The sequence below is a fragment of the Coenobita brevimanus genome, chromosome 57 (assembly GCF_032717465.1).
Source record: "Coenobita brevimanus isolate Jiangsu-jjx chromosome 57, ASM3271746v2, whole genome shotgun sequence".
NCBI classification, from domain to species: Eukaryota; Metazoa; Arthropoda; class Malacostraca; order Decapoda; family Coenobitidae; genus Coenobita; species Coenobita brevimanus.
Window position 1 is genome coordinate 9,880,108 of NC_137010.1, and position 16,042 is coordinate 9,896,149.

General features: G+C 43.7%; 1 protein-coding gene across 1 annotated transcript in view; it reads left to right on the top strand.

The window, feature by feature from the left end:
- The window catches only part of Rph (Rabphilin), a 123,869-nt gene that overhangs the window by 4,000 nt on the left and 103,827 nt on the right, over window positions 1–16,042 (top strand). The window contains exon 2 of the mRNA XM_080274484.1: window positions 8,826–8,963. Coding sequence (XP_080130610.1) covers window positions 8,826–8,963 — 138 coding nt within the window. The remainder of the gene's footprint in view (window positions 1–8,825; window positions 8,964–16,042) is intronic.

A 16,042-nucleotide genomic window follows, 5' to 3' on the forward strand; every position in this document is an offset into this window, starting at 1 on the left:
TATTTCCATTATTGCTGTTAATGGAATCCCTCTTAATACCACTCTGCCCATATACAGTTTTGCATTATTCATCGCATTATTTATTATTATTCATTCACCATTTTTGTACCATTTGATATTAGTTATCCACATATGTATTTCCACAGCAATAAGTAATTTATTGATTAGTTTTAGTGTTCTTATTAGGTAATATTCATTTTTCTTCTATAGATTTGTGACATAAAAATTTATTGTCCCTACCCTCCATTCCTTTCATTTCCTCCGTATCCCTTGCCTCCTGTCTTACGTTCATTCCTCCCTCCCTACCCTTTTTCTCCCTCCTCTACGCCATCCTTTCCTCTTTATCTTATCTTTCTCTCCCTCATTACGTGTTTCCCCCCAACCTCTTTCGTTTTTCCCAACTCCTTTCCTCCCTACCCTATCCCGCCCACCCACCCTCCCTATCCCTTTCAGTCCATTCTGTTAACCTCCCTCCTTCCCATCCTTCACCGCTCCCTCTACCCCACCCACTAAATCCCACCCTCTCCTCTTATTTTCCGCCATACCGCCTCCCTCCTCACATCCCTCCCTCGCTCCATCCCTCCCTTTTCCTCCATCCTTCCCTCTCCTTTCCTCCCTACCTCCCCTCTCCCTCCGTCCCTCCCTCACCCTCCATCCCTCCCTCTCCCTCCCTACCTTCTCTCTCCCTCCACCCTTCCTTCACCCATACAGGCGGCCACTTAAACCTCCCACTACTTTTAATTCCCCGGCCATTTAAATTAAGGGCCACAGACCTGGCAGGGGGGGATTTGGCTGACCCCTTATCTTTCCCCTAATCACATTCCACCTTTTTTATCAGTTCATTTTTTATTTTGTTATATTTTATTGTTCTCTTTATTTCCCCCCCCACATCATTCCACCGTTTGTATTCATTTGTATTATTTTTTCTTTCCTTTTCTCCTTTTCCTTACGTGACCTCACTTTGTTTTGACACCCTTCTTGCCCTTTGACCCCATGTGACCCCTGGCATCTTGACCCGTGTTACTGTGACACCAGAGTGACCTTGCCCTGCTTTGATCTCATTCTGACCCTGTTTATTTATTTTTTTATGTTTGTTTATATTTTGACGCCATAAATTTATTCCTTTTGACACCCACTTGGTTCTCCTGTGTTTTGACCTCTCTCTCTCTCTCTCTCTCTCCTGTTGAAAGCGCCATAATTATACGCAAGTCACTCCTAAAAAATTGTGGTAATATGCTCGTTTTCTTTTTCCTTTATTGGGTGATTTTAAGCTTATTGGTAATTTTGAGTTTTATATCTTTTTTTTTCATCAAGGACACTTTTAATACTCGGGAAATGGTGTTTTAGCTCGCGTGCGTGCGTGTGTGTGTGTGTGTGTGTGTGAGAGAGAGAGAGAGAGAGAGAGAGAGAGAGAGAGAGAGAGAGAGAGCCCATCCAACCGTTTCTTCCGTCTTCCTTACTTTTTCTTTTTCCCTTTTTCATTCTTTATTTCTTTTCATTCATGCATCCATCAATCTGTCCATCCACACATTCCGTTCACCTGATTCCATTTTATCAATTTTTCCATCTATCGTTATTTTCTATAGTACCGGCACTTCCAACTAGGCAGCCAGTCATCAAGCTAACCAACCTTCCATCCTTCCATCTACATATCCATCCATCCATCCAATCATGCATCCATCCATCCATCTACATATCCATCACTCTTTCAGTTTCATCAACATACTGTCTGTTTATTCTTCCGCCCATCCATCCATCCGTCTACCCACCCACCCATCCATCCATCCATCCGTCCGTCCGTCCGTCCATCCATCCATCCATCCACCCATCCATCCATCTACATAAACATCATTCGTTCTATCTTATGTATATACTTTCTGCATCCATCCATCCGTTCATCCATCCATCCACCCACCCACCCAGATATTCATTCATCCACCCATCCATCCATTCATCCATCCATCCACATATTCATCCATCCATTCATCCGTCCATCCATCCATTCAATATTCATCCATCGATCCACATATTCATCCATCCTTCCACATCCATCCATCCATCCATATATCCGTCCATCCATTTATCCATCCACATCAATCCATTTATATTTAAAATGAATGTATTTTTCCTCTGCCATTTTGGTCTCTTCACTCACGGTTGGCTGGTGGTCTGAGTGTGTGTGCGTGTTTTTGAGTGTGTGTGTGTGTGTGTGTGTGTGTGTGTGTGTGTGTGTGTGTGTGTGTGTGTGTGTGTGTATGCGTGTGTGTGTGTGTATGGTTTGGGATGATGTGGGAGTATCTGGGACTGAGTGGTTGTTTAAGTGCTGTGTTTGTGTGTGTGTGTGTGTGTGTGTGTGTGTGTGTGTGTGTGTGTGTGTGTGTGTGTGTGTGTGTGTGTGTGTGTGTGTGTGTACAGGTTATGATTTGCATATGTAAGAGGCTCTGATATACCTCATTTGCATGTAAATCCTGTGTGTTTAGCCTTAGTATGTATGTTTGTGTGTACGTATGTGTAGGTGAGTGGTTGATAAGTGAACTAATCATCTTTTAGTCCAGGTTGAACCCCTGCTATGGCGTAAAGTTCTTTTGGATTTGCCTATTATTGTTATGAATCGTGTCTGCTTCATTTATATTAGTAGGAAACGGGGTGATGATGATAATAGCAATGATTATGATGATAATGATATTGGTAATGATAGTGGTATTGATGGTGATGTTCGTAATGTTGGTTGATTTTTGGTCGTGATGTGATGATGATGATAATGATGATGATGATGATAATAATAATAATAATAATAATAATAATAATAATAATGATAATAATAATAATGATTAGGAAACGGAAATTGCCATTATCAATTTCAGTAACTCACCACAAGATGTCATTCGTCTTGTGCAAGTGACCTCAGTACATATGTACCTGTCTGCTATCCAGTCTTATTTATTCATATACACAACGTATAAAGGACCTGTAATTTCTGTCAAGGAAATATTGGTCGTAGGTCTTAAGACCATAAAGGACCCCTATCTACTGTGATTTTGTTAAAATCTAGTTTGTAGTATACAGTACTTTGAACTGCATCATATTATTGTTTTTTCTGGGATCTCTGATAATCAAAAACATTTTTCTCATATAAAACACTACAGTAAATTGTGTACAGCCTAGAGTACTATCAGTTTCCTAACATTGTAGCTATCGCTGGACGTGGTGATTTCAACGACCTTCATATAGTGAACACTTTGAAGTGAAGAGCTGGTGTAGTAGGCCCCCCCCCCCTCCTAGAAAAATGTCAGACACGTTGGGCTAAGGTGAAAGCAACAAAATTCTCGCGGAGCAAAAATGGCGGACTCAAAACTACTTTCAATTGACCCATGGGCGATCTCAGAAACTACTGGCTCAAATGGGCCCATAGTCATTTCAGACCTGGTCCCCGACCTTGGCTGTGTCCCACAGAAATTTAAAGTCTGTACCTGTAGCGGTTTGTAAGAATTCGCGAATAGACTATTTTTGTAGTTTTTTGGATGCAACTGGAAAACCAATACTGGGAACTGGAGCCACCAGCTGGAGGACTCAGATGGCCAGTATGATGGCCGTAGCCTTGAAATTGAGCAAATACGAGCAATTTACTTCATTGTAAGAAAGAACAATAATAATAATAATAATAATAATAATAATATTGACAAGAACAGTGTAACTCACCACTGATGTGGTGAGTTGTAGTAATAATGAAGGTGGTGTTGATGATGTTAGTGGATTTTTGGTCTTGAGTAATATACTGATGATGATGATATACAACAGCCTTCATCACTACCACTGCCCTGCTATTAAACTCACCTCCCCAGCCGTCCCCCCCCCCTCAACACACTCACACACACACTAATACCCTCCAACCATCACAACAGTATGGACGGTGGGTATTAGTGCCCCCGTGCCACTTTACGATGCACACTAGATATGGCTTTATGGATCTGAATGTTCGCGTGTGTGTGTGTGTGTGTGTGTGTGTGTGTGTGTGTGTGTGTGTGTGTGTGTGTGTGTGTGTGTGTGTGTGTGTGTGTGTGTGTGTGTGTGTGTGTTTCAATGTGCTTTTATATAACTGTAAGTGAAATTTGTGTTAATAACTTATATACAGTATATGTAAGTGAAAGCGTCAGTGTTTATGTATTTGTGTGTATGTATGTATGTGCGAGTGTGTGTGTGTGTGTGTGTGTGTGTGTGTGTGTGTGTGTATTTTATGCGTGTACATGTATGTGTGTCTGTGCACTAAAGGTTGCATCTATATGTATATGTAAATGTTACTGTATGTATAAACGTTTGTGTAGCCGGAAATCTATCTGTATGCGTCAAAATCTTTCACTGAACTCCTATGTATACTGTAGATGTATCAATACCACTGCACATATAGACTCAACAACAGCGACATTGGCAACATTCAGTATAGTGTAGGTGTTTCATTATCGTTACTGCAATGTTGCATCTATAACGAAGTGCCTCTCTTGTTTTACCCAGCGCTGAAAAAACGGTGATTGGAAGAGGGAGGACAGGGGGAAGGGGAGGGGAGATGAGGGAAGGGGAAGGGAGGAGAGGGAATGGGAGGGAAGGGAAGGGGAAGGGAGGAGAGGGAATGGGAGGGAAGGGAAGGGGAAGGGAGGAGAGGGAATGGGAGGGGAGGAGAGTGGAGGGACAGAGGTGGATGGTTGTGAAGGAGGGGATATGCAGGAGTGAGGAGGGGGAGGGAGTGAGAGAAAAGAATGAGATGAGGGAATGGAAAGGAAAGGTAGAGGAAATGGAAAGAGAGAGGGTGATTAAGGTAGAGGAAGGGAAGGGAGGGAAGGGAAGACCCGGAATGGGGGGGTTATGAGACATGTAGGGAAGATTGAGGGGAATAGAAAAAGATTAAAGGAAAAGGTCGGAGAGAAAGAGAGTTCGAGAGGGGAGGGAAGGAGAGGAGAAGAACAGGAGAGGATAGAAATGGAAGGGAGAGGGAAGGGGGGTTGAGTGGGAGAAGAGTGGGAGTGTATTCTTTCGTCTCCCCTCTGCTTCTTCTGTCCCCTCCCCTCCCCTCCCCTCCCGTCCCCTCCCCTCACCTCACCTCACCTCACCTCACCTCACCTCACCTCACCTCACCTCACCTCACCCTTACTTCCTGTTCCATCTATCGTCTTTGGTCTCACTTGCTCCGGACTTTTAAGAATTCTTACCCTGTTCATGTTCCCTTCATCACATACAGCCACTCCAGCAAAGAATTTCCACATGTTCTTTTCCCCCCACATGCAGCAAGACATCTCCATCCACTACTCTGTGTTTGAACCATTTGTGGGGCAGGTTACTTCTCCAATGCCTTAGAGTTGTATTCCCTGGAGTTACTGGTCAGTTGCCCTCCTGGACCCCTTCGCCCCCAGCCACAGCGTGGACTTGTATAGAACTGCCGCCCATGTCTCGTGCAAGCCGTCCGGACAGAGCAGTGAACTTCTGTCTGAAAGGACGCCATGTCGATCGCACCGAAGGACTTGTGTGTGTGTGTGTGTGTGTGTGTGTGTGTGTGTGTGTGTGTGTGTGTGTGTGTGTGTGTGTGTGTGTGCGGGGCGGCGACAATGCGAGCGGGATAAGACATTCAGGTGGTGAATTAGTAGTTCTGGCAAGGAGGATTACACCACAATTACCGCATTACACCCCGATGACTTTGTGTAGGTGGGATGATAGACCATTGCCAGGGATGAGGCCATAATGGGACAGCACTGGCCTTCTTTAATTCACCCACCTGACATATACCGGTGTGAGAAGCATTCCAGAACACATGTACTCAACTATTGAGGATTTGACAGCATCGGGGTGACCTTCCTCAATCAGACGACGATCCAGCTAATGGGTAGGTTTGTCTGGCAGCCACTTGCAATTGCACACCACCGCCTTCAGCACACGCCTCTGCTGAGTGTCAACCCAACCAAGGGCCAGTCGTCTTCCAGGAAAACCAGCAGTACCGCCAATATAGGCCAGCACAACACACGGCACGGCGGCAAGGCACGTACGCTACCCCTGACATCATGACGGAGGCCAGAAGCGGTAAGGCATATTCCCTTATGGCACACCGCAACCCACGTCCATGCCCAGGGGCATGTTGGATATTCTTTTGTAACTGTGAACGGGATTACACAGAATGTAATCCCCTGGCAAGGAGGACTCTGCCTGCGATGATGAGCATGAAGGAAACGCTGACTATAAGCACACGGAGGACAGGTGTTACGGGTACTGCGTTTACTGCCGGTGGTGACAAGAAGCCACACGTGCAATGGTCGTTGTGGCAATCAACGTGACGACAGTAGCTATTACTGGTGTTACGGCCATCACCAGCACACCACCCGCCAAGAGCCACATCCTCCGCCATTCCAGACCCCCTGCCAGAACCCCTGTCAGAGCCCCAGCACCGCCTCCACCATCACCACACACACATTACCTGTATATGTCATTAGCACGTATTCTAGCCAGCTTAGGAGGCTCACTAGCACTTTATAGCGATTTATTTAGTAAATTACATTTTGATATTCTCAAGTCGATAGGTTTTTATTATTTATACTGACATAGCTAACATAAATAAGAGACTATTTACATACCAGATAAAAAGATAAACTACTAAGGAAGAGGTGTTAGGGACGGAGCATGGTTACCTGACAAGTGGAAGTTATTACGGTTTTCATTGTTTATATATAATTCGCCTGTACTTCACTGCAAGTATTATTTCCAGCACTGGACATTATTCTGAATTATATATTTTTCTTCTTTTCTGGCCATTTCTCTTCACCCTCCTCTTCTCTCATCCCTCCCTCCCTTGCCTCCCTCCCTCTCCGTCCCTCCCATGCCATCCCTCCCTTTCCCCTCCCCAAAATCGTGTATGATATTGAATGCATATTAAATAACACCAATCAAGGTAAACATATGGAGACAAAAATGGCGGCCAGCGAGTCATTTTTCACGGTATAGATGCAGATGAATTTAAATGCCGGAAAAATGGTAATGGGAATGCCGGGAAAAGTGTAATACGTGGCAGAGAGGAAGAAAAAATATGTATTAGCAGGGACGTTCATTAATACAAATTGATATACGAATTTGTAGATATATAGGCTACGTACACACACACACACACACACACACACACACACACACACACACACACACACACTCTCTCTCTCTCTCTCTCGTTTTGAATGCACATGAACGAAAAAATGGAAGATATATAGAAATTCCATAAAAAAAAAATGTTTTCTGATATATAACACGCATTAAAAAAAAAAATCCATGGGCGTGTGGAAGGGAGAGCGAGGGCAAGACTCGCTGAAAGATTCTCTCTCTCTCTCTCTCTCTCTCTCTCTCTCTCTCGTAACTGCCATGGTAAACAGGATTTTTTTTTACATGTATTTTTAATGGGGTTTAAAATCGGGAAGTGGGTTGAAGATTTTTGCCATTGATTCTGCGTCAGCTGGGAGAGAGAGAGAGAGAGAAAGAGAGAGAATGAAGGAAGAAGGTCGATAGGGCAATGAAGAAAAGAGACAGGAAGAAAATGAAGAAAGACAAGAATGGAAAATGAGAAGCAGTAAATTAATATAGGAAAGGAAAGATGCGAAATAAAGAGAGAATAAGGTGTATGCAGAAATAAAGAGAATTGCGCTCTCTCTCTCTCTCTCTCTCTCTCTCTCTCTCTGTCGTGTGGGAGGACAGGGTGTAAAGGACTTTTTATATTCCAGGTATATTTATTCATGAATTTATGGGCTTCAAAATTGTGAATTGTGTCCTGAAGTTTTACTCTGGGTTCTGCGTCATTGGTGGAGAGAGAGAGAGAGAGAGAGAGAGAGAGAGAGAAAGAAAATGAGAGAGAGAGAGAGAGAGGGAGAGAGAGAGATAAACGTTGTGAGCAGTGTCAGTACATTCTCTTGTTTAACTGTCTCTTTATTGGTTTGTCTATTTATCTCTGTCTGTCTGTCTATCTATTTATCTATCTGTCTGTATGTATGTATGAATCCGCCATGGCTACTTTGCGGATCATATAATCATACTTGGCATAGTTGAATTTAGGTTTTGTAAGAGCCTTAGTTGATAGGGATGGTACCTGCCCCACCTCCACTACTTACAACCACCACATTACCACACACCCCCTACCACCACACTACCACACATCATTACTATCACACAGCCCTGCCACCACACTACCACACATTATTACCACATTACCACGCATCATTACCACCACGTTGCCACACATCATTACAACCACACTTGCACAAGTCAGTACAACCACACAGCCCTACCACCGCACTACCAACACCTCCTCCGTAGCGGTTAATTCTGCACATTATACCTCACTGTCCTCTTGTATGTTATTGATGCAAAGTATGTAGACTCTAAAAAGATACAGATATCACACGAAGATATATTAAGATGTACTAATCCAAAACAAATCACTAGGGAAGAAGTGATACAGTCTTTTTTACCACTTTTGCCAGTATTATAAGTGGTAGACTTGGTAGCACCTTGACAGTCTCTTGTAGGTAATTGATATCGTTATAATATCGACATAGTTTGCGTCCATAACATACAGGAGGCTAATGGGATACATGTGATATGCAGAATTGTTTGCTAAGAAAAACGGTGCCACGGAACCTCTTATGCCACACACAATCTATAACTCCCCTCTTTGTTGTGGCATTTCCCAGCAGTTGGAAGATGGGCTTGTTAGTTCAGGTCAGGTCAGGTTTGGCTAGGTTAAATTAGGTTAGTTTATGTCTTTGCTCGTGTCCTCACTAATACTCCCTGTGCCTCCCTTCCCTGGCCAGGCTGAAGATGGGCTGGTCCACCACACAGCCGGTGCCAGTCACCCGGCAGGACTCACTCTCCGAGGCCGAGACCAAGATCATCCTGGAGGTGATCAAGCGGGCGGAGGAGCTGGACATCATTGAACAGCAGCGCATCGGGTGAGCACCGCTGATCTGTTGTTGTTAGTGTTGTTGTTGATGTTTGTTATTGTTTCCCCTGTCTTATGTATGTGAATCTGCTGGACTGTAGACTAAAATTGACCTATTACGCTCCACCATCCTCCTCTCGTGGGATAGGGAGGGGATTGAGGGACATCTGTATAATCGGATAGTTTCACCGCCTGGTTATATCGGAATCATCGCGTGAAGGCCATATTTTAAGCTGGGATTTATTAGCAGGACTTACAATATTAATTAAAAACAGACTCCATAAACCACATGCCATTGAGTGGGGGATGCTGGGGCTCTAAGATATACATGAGAGGCAAACGTGGGCATCAGGGTGACTCTGGGAGGTCTTGAGAAAATTGGATGGGAGATGAAGGGAAAATTTATGGACTAGAAAGAAGTAAAAGGGATATAATGGGATCCTTGAGACTAGGAAGAGGGACCTGTGAGATTCAGTATACAGGTACGTCAACAGGTGGGGGACCAGGTTAAAATTTGTTGAGAGGGGACTAAAATGGAGATCAGGGAAACTTCGGATACATCTAAGGGGACTTGGAGGGGGACTTAGGACCTGAAGGAGGATAACCGACGTGGAGGGTGACCAAGGGCTTTTGAGTTGGGCTTGAGATGATCTAATTGGGACTGTTTTGGGAAGCTGGTATGATCTAATGGTTAATAGGGACTTGGGGACATAAAGGTAAAGGGGTAGGGGTAGGGGCAGGCGCCTTGTAACACTTTGAGCTTGTTGTGGCTGTTCACCTACTATCCTAAGATGCAAGACCACTGCATCAGCCAGGTTACCATAGTTACATCCCCTAGGTGTTACACGAGGTACTAATTAACTTACACACACACACACACACACACACACACACACACACACACACACACACACACACACACACACACACACACACACACACACACACACACACACACACACACACAAGGTCAAACGTACAATCATGTAACGTATGAAAAACACTGATAATTAACACTCACATTCACAAACAAGTGTTCAACCGGAAAAAAAGAAAAGACTCACGAGCAATTAACCGCCAGAATGATGAGCCACAACACGCTCAAACATATAAAAATACCTTCAAACAGAATCACACACAGATTTACACTCGTAAGCTGTCAGACGCAAACACATTCTTACACACACACACACACACACACACACACACACACACACACACACACACACACACACACACACACACACACACACACACACACACACACACACACACACACACACACACACACACACACACACACACACACACACACACACACACACACACACACACACACACACACACACATTCACCCACGTAGCCACACAACCCCACACAGTCACTCCGTCCACCACACCACACCACACCACACCACACCAACCCCGTCTCCCTTCACAAACCCAGACAAACAGCGTCTTTAGCCTTAATGACAAACTCAGGCCAAACTTTTTCTTAACCAAGTAATTAGGTAATGCGGCTCCAAAGTTTCTGTGAGCGATAATTGACTTAGAGCTTTGATTTGGAGATGTGGAGGCGAGATATTTTCTTTAGAGAGAGAGAGAGAGAGAGAGAGAGTGTGTGTGTGTGTGTGTGTGTGTGTGTGTGTGTGTGTGTGTGTGTTGTATTTGTTTCTCTTTGTTTGGGTGTTTGCCTCTCTCTCTCTCTCTCTCTCTCTCTCTCTCTCTCTCTCATTCAGACTAATTAATTGTACTAAACTTGTATCCATAAACTTATATTTCTTTTTGTCATTACTGAAAACAGAAAAAAAAAAGAATTATACAAAACCATTTTAATTATCCAACATACATTTTACATAATGAGACTGGTGATGAATAATTAATAACGCCCTGCTGTAGGTGCTTGCCTGCATAATACGTGAGTAATGAAAAAGAAATGGCATGTTTTATCTTTAACTCTTATTTTTAGATTGGGGAGAGGGCGGAGATGATGATGATGATGATGATGATGATGAGGAGGAGGAGGAAGATAATGTGCATGGTGATTGTGGCGGTGGTGATGGTGATGATTGTAGTAGTTGTGGTGGTGGTGATGTTGATGAAGAGGAGAAGGATGAAGATAATGGCATAGTGATTGTGATGATGATGACGATGATGATGATGATGATGACGATGATGATATGAGACTCCTGCTGCGTAATCTAATAGACCACTTCCTACTCGTTCTTTGTTTTATAAAGGTCAAAAGAAATGCTTAAAAAGTTGAATATATATGTGATGATGTTGATTACTTTGAATTTATTTGGAGTATTATATGTATGGGTTCTGTCTGTCAGGTTGTGTTTTTGTCTAATTCTTTTTATCTGTTTGTGTTTACCTGTCTCTGTCTAGTCTGTTTACAAGTTTGTCATACTGTTTACCTTTCTGTCTGCGTCTCTCCATCTACGTATTTTTTCCGACCATCTGCCTTAATTTTCGTCTATTTATCTCTGTCTTTCTAACTTATATATTGCCTGTGTATTTTTCTATCTTTCTATCTATCTGTTTCCATATTTTGAGAGTTCATTGGATGTGGTTGTGATGGATACACCTCCACACCTTTTCATCCACATATGACTCCAGATCAGGACCTCATTCCCTCCCAATCCACTCGCCACCATTTACTCCTTCCCGTCTTATCCCCGCTCCATTGCACTCCCTCATTTCGTCCCACTCCATCATTTTTTTTTTTTTTCGTATATTCCTTTTTCTCATTTATCTTTATTCAGCCACAGCCCCTCATGCCATCCCAGTCTGCCTTTCCTAATATAATCCTTGCCTCTTATGCCGTATCCTAACTTGATTGCTTTCCTTCATTGTATACCAGTTCAGCTTTCATTATATATTCTTGTCCTAGTGTACATCAGTCTGCAGTCCACTGGGTTCACGTTTCAGATGAACATGGGATTACAACAACAACAACAACAACAACAGCTACTACTACTACTATCACTACTACAACAACAACAACTACTACTACTACTACTACTACTACTACTACTATTACTTTTACTACTGTTACTTTTACTACTACTACTACTACCACCACCACCACCACCACCACCACCACCACCACCACCCTGACTCGGCTGCATTCATTCAGTCAGCGCCACTCCATCTTTCCTCGTATATTTCTTTCTTCTTGTGCATCACCCTGCCCCCAATACGGTGCTTCCTCTCAACATCCAGCACACACCCGTTGTCTTTTCCCTTACCCTGAAATAACCGCAGTCCCTCAACCCTTCCCAGTACACCCTCCAGCATAGGCATTTGTCCCTCCGTTATTTGATCATGTACACAAATGGTCAACTCCGGAACCCTTTGCCTTCATCTGTCTTCCCCTCCACCTTTGAACCTGTCATTTTTAAACCCCTTGGTAATGAGACCTGGGCAGTAAAGGAAGAGGATATTTGTAGGCTCGAACGTCCAGAAATGACTGATTAAATGGATGTGTAGTGCGTCCTTAAATGCGAGGCTTGGGGCTCTGGGTTAACGATAAAAGAGTTGAGAGGAAGAAGGATCGGACTGGATTGTATGGTGTTGTGATGAGGAGGGGCAGATTGAGATAGTTCAGTCATGCTGAGAGGATGGAGGATGACAGTTGGGTGCGGAAAGTGAGAGGTATGAACGGCAGGGGTAGGGTTGCCTCTCCGAAGAAGACCTGGGACAAGGTCGTGGAGTGTGACTTCAGGGATAAGGGACTGAATAGTGAGGTTGGCAGAGATCGAGCAGCGTGGAGAGCCGCCATTATAGGTGACAAACGCCAACGCATGGAGGCAAGTTGAAGCCTTTATAAACGATATAAACGATACGACGATGCCCCCAAGCATCTTAATATGAATGTTTTTTCACGTTATATCCCATCTGTTCAGTTTTCTCTGGGAAAGGCAACGTTTAGCAGTCATTCAATCAGCAGTTCTTTCTCTTATTGCATACAGAATATCATCCTAAGACACTTTCAGTCCCTTATTCTATCCTGAACTACTCTCCTGCATACAACTACCCATCCATCTTATCCACACGGCTGTCTCTCATTCTGATCCACTCATCCTTCCAGTGTAGACTTTCACTTTAGTGTTTCACGCCATTCTCGTTCAGCTACTTCAGTCATCCGCATTGCTTCAGTTCACCTACTCTTCCACCTCACCATCAATCTGCCCTTCCTCTCCACATCCACATCACTCGTATCCATCCGCTTTTCCACCTTAGCCTTCCACGTCACTCTCGTTGTACCTGCTCTCCTTTCACGACCCTATCCAAGAACCACCCGGTTAAAATGCATTCATATTAATTTCTCTATAATATTTAGTTACTAAGTTGTTTTGCCATACCTTTCTTTATATAGTTGGTGTACATAACCCCTTCAACACCAGGATTTTCGCCAACGCATGACAGTTATTATATTTATTCCAGAAAAATTGGGACTGAAGATATAAATAAAGTAGTAGTAGAATAATAATAATAATATTGATAATAATAATAATAATAATAATAAACTTGTCAGTGCTTATGTTGACCCATCGTATTTCGACACTGTTTTTCAAGAACTTCACCGCCTTTTTACAGTTCAAATGTCAGGGTCGCATTTGTGTGTGTGTGTGTGTGTGTGTGTGTGTGTGTGTGTGTGTGTGTGTGTGTGTGTGTGTCTAAGCTTTATTGTATCTTGACATTTTTAAGTCTGTCTGTTTCCGTCTGTACGTCATATCATCATCATCATCATCATCATCATCATCATCTGCCCCCACTGCCTCCACCGCTAATTTTATACCACCACCACCACTTCTATAATTGCTATCACTTTCTGTCCCCTTTTAGTATGAACTGAAAAGCGAATTGATAAGATTGTAAAAACTTTTCAGATAAAAATTTTTCCATTGACACCGAACAAGTAAATAAACTGTATATATTTTTGTGTCTCACTTTCTTAATTACCTCAGGGCCTCTTTAATTCTCACTTTAATATCTTTCTTTTTTAGTAGCCATTTTCTTGTTTTGTTTTTCTGACCTCCCTGTTCTGTTTTATTGTCTCTCTCTCTCTCTTTCTTTCTCTCTTTCTCTCTCTCTCTCCTCCTCCTCCTCCTCCTCCTCCTCTTTATTAAACTCTCTCTCCCTCATATATTTCTCCCTTTTTAATATTCTCCCTTAATTCTCAACTCTTTCTTCCTCCTCCTTCGTTCCTCATGACCCCTCTCTGTCCATCCATCCTTCTTTCCTTCCTTTCCTTTCCTTTTCTTTCCTTTCCTTTCCTTTCCTTTCCTTTCCCTCCCCTCCCCTCCCCTCATAATGAATTTGTTAGTGGTGGCTGCATCTAACCCCGAAATGAAAAAAAAAAAAATGAGGGGAACAGTAAAGTATCCCTGTAAATCTCTCTCTCTCTCTCTCTCTCTCTCTCTCTCTGTCGACAGTGGGCGTTAGTGCATAAAATCTTACGACCTGTTGGTGAGAGGATGGACTAATGGACTTTGGGTTGAGAGAGAGAGAGAGAGAGAGAGAGAGAGAGAGAGAGAGAGAGACTACCTAAACTCACTCTGATTCACCCAAATTTATCCATTATTCACCCAGACTCAATTATAAACATTCAGACTAAACCACAAGATACCCAAAATTACTAAAACATAAACTTGCACTCACCCAGACTCACCCCAATCCGGCCAAACTCACCCCAATCCACCCAAACTCACCCCAATCCACCCAAACTCACCCCAATCCACCCAAACTCACCCCAGTTCACCCAAACTCACCCCAGTCCACCTAGACTCACCCCAGTCCACCCAAACTCAGTCAACCCATGCTCACCCAATCCACCCAAACTCACCCCAATTCACCTAAACTCACCCCAATCCACCCAAACTCACCCCAATCCACCCAAACTCACCCCAATTCACCCAAACTCAACCCAATCCACCCAAACTCACCCCAATCCACCCTTCCCCACCCCTGTCTACCCACCTCACTCCAATCCACCCCGACTTATCCCAGTCCACCCACTCTGATTCATCCGTAATCCATTATTGTTCACCCAAACTCTCACACATCCCCCCAGACTCACCCTGACACACCTCCAGCCACCTTTATTCACCCTCACTCACCCTTAATTCATTCCTACACACTCCCTTGCACCCTGATCTACCCATGCTCACTCTTAACTCACCCTTACTCACTCATATTCACCTTTAATCCCTTTTATTCACCCTAATTCTCCTCATATCCAACCTTAATACACCTTGATTCACACTCACTCACTCTCCCTAACTCACTCACCCCCATATCCACCCTTTCTCACCCCATATCCACCCTTACTCACCCCATATCCACCCTTACTCACCTCATATCCGCCCTTACTCACCCCATATCCACCCTTACACCTAATCCTGACTTACTCGCCTTTACTTCTGATCCTCCCTTACTCACCCTTAATCCTGCCCTACTCACCCATACTCACCCTTAATCCTGCCTTACTCATCGCCATTCAGCCTCACTCATCCAGGTAAGCCGTCCCACTAATGCCAGATCAAAGGGGGGGCTCGGCGGGGGCATTAGTGGCATTGGCAACACTGTATACAACCCCATACAGGATCATACTTGGCAACACTGGCGTAGCGTTATAGGTGGAGGGTTGTTTTGGTTGATTGTAGGGTTGTTTAGGTGGTTGTTTGGGATTGGCAACACTGCAAACATCCCACACTAGCTCTGGCAACACTGGCGCACTTATAGATGGATGGTTGATTGGTTGTTGTTTAGGTGCTTGGGTTAGACTGGCACCACTGTATAGACTGGATAAGACTTGGCAACACTGGCGGAAGCACTAGGTAGAGGGTTGTTTGGTTGATTGTTTGGCGGTTTTGTGTTGCTTGGATGGTTGTTTGGGATTGGCAACACTGTATACACCCCCTTCACAGGACTACTCTTGGCAACACTGTCGGAAACTATCGCTAAAATGTTGTTTGGTGGTTGAATGGTTGTTGTTTGGTGATTGATTGTGATGTTTGATTAGTGATTTATATTTAGATTCCTTGGTGGTTGATTGTGGTTGTTTGTGGTTTATTGATTC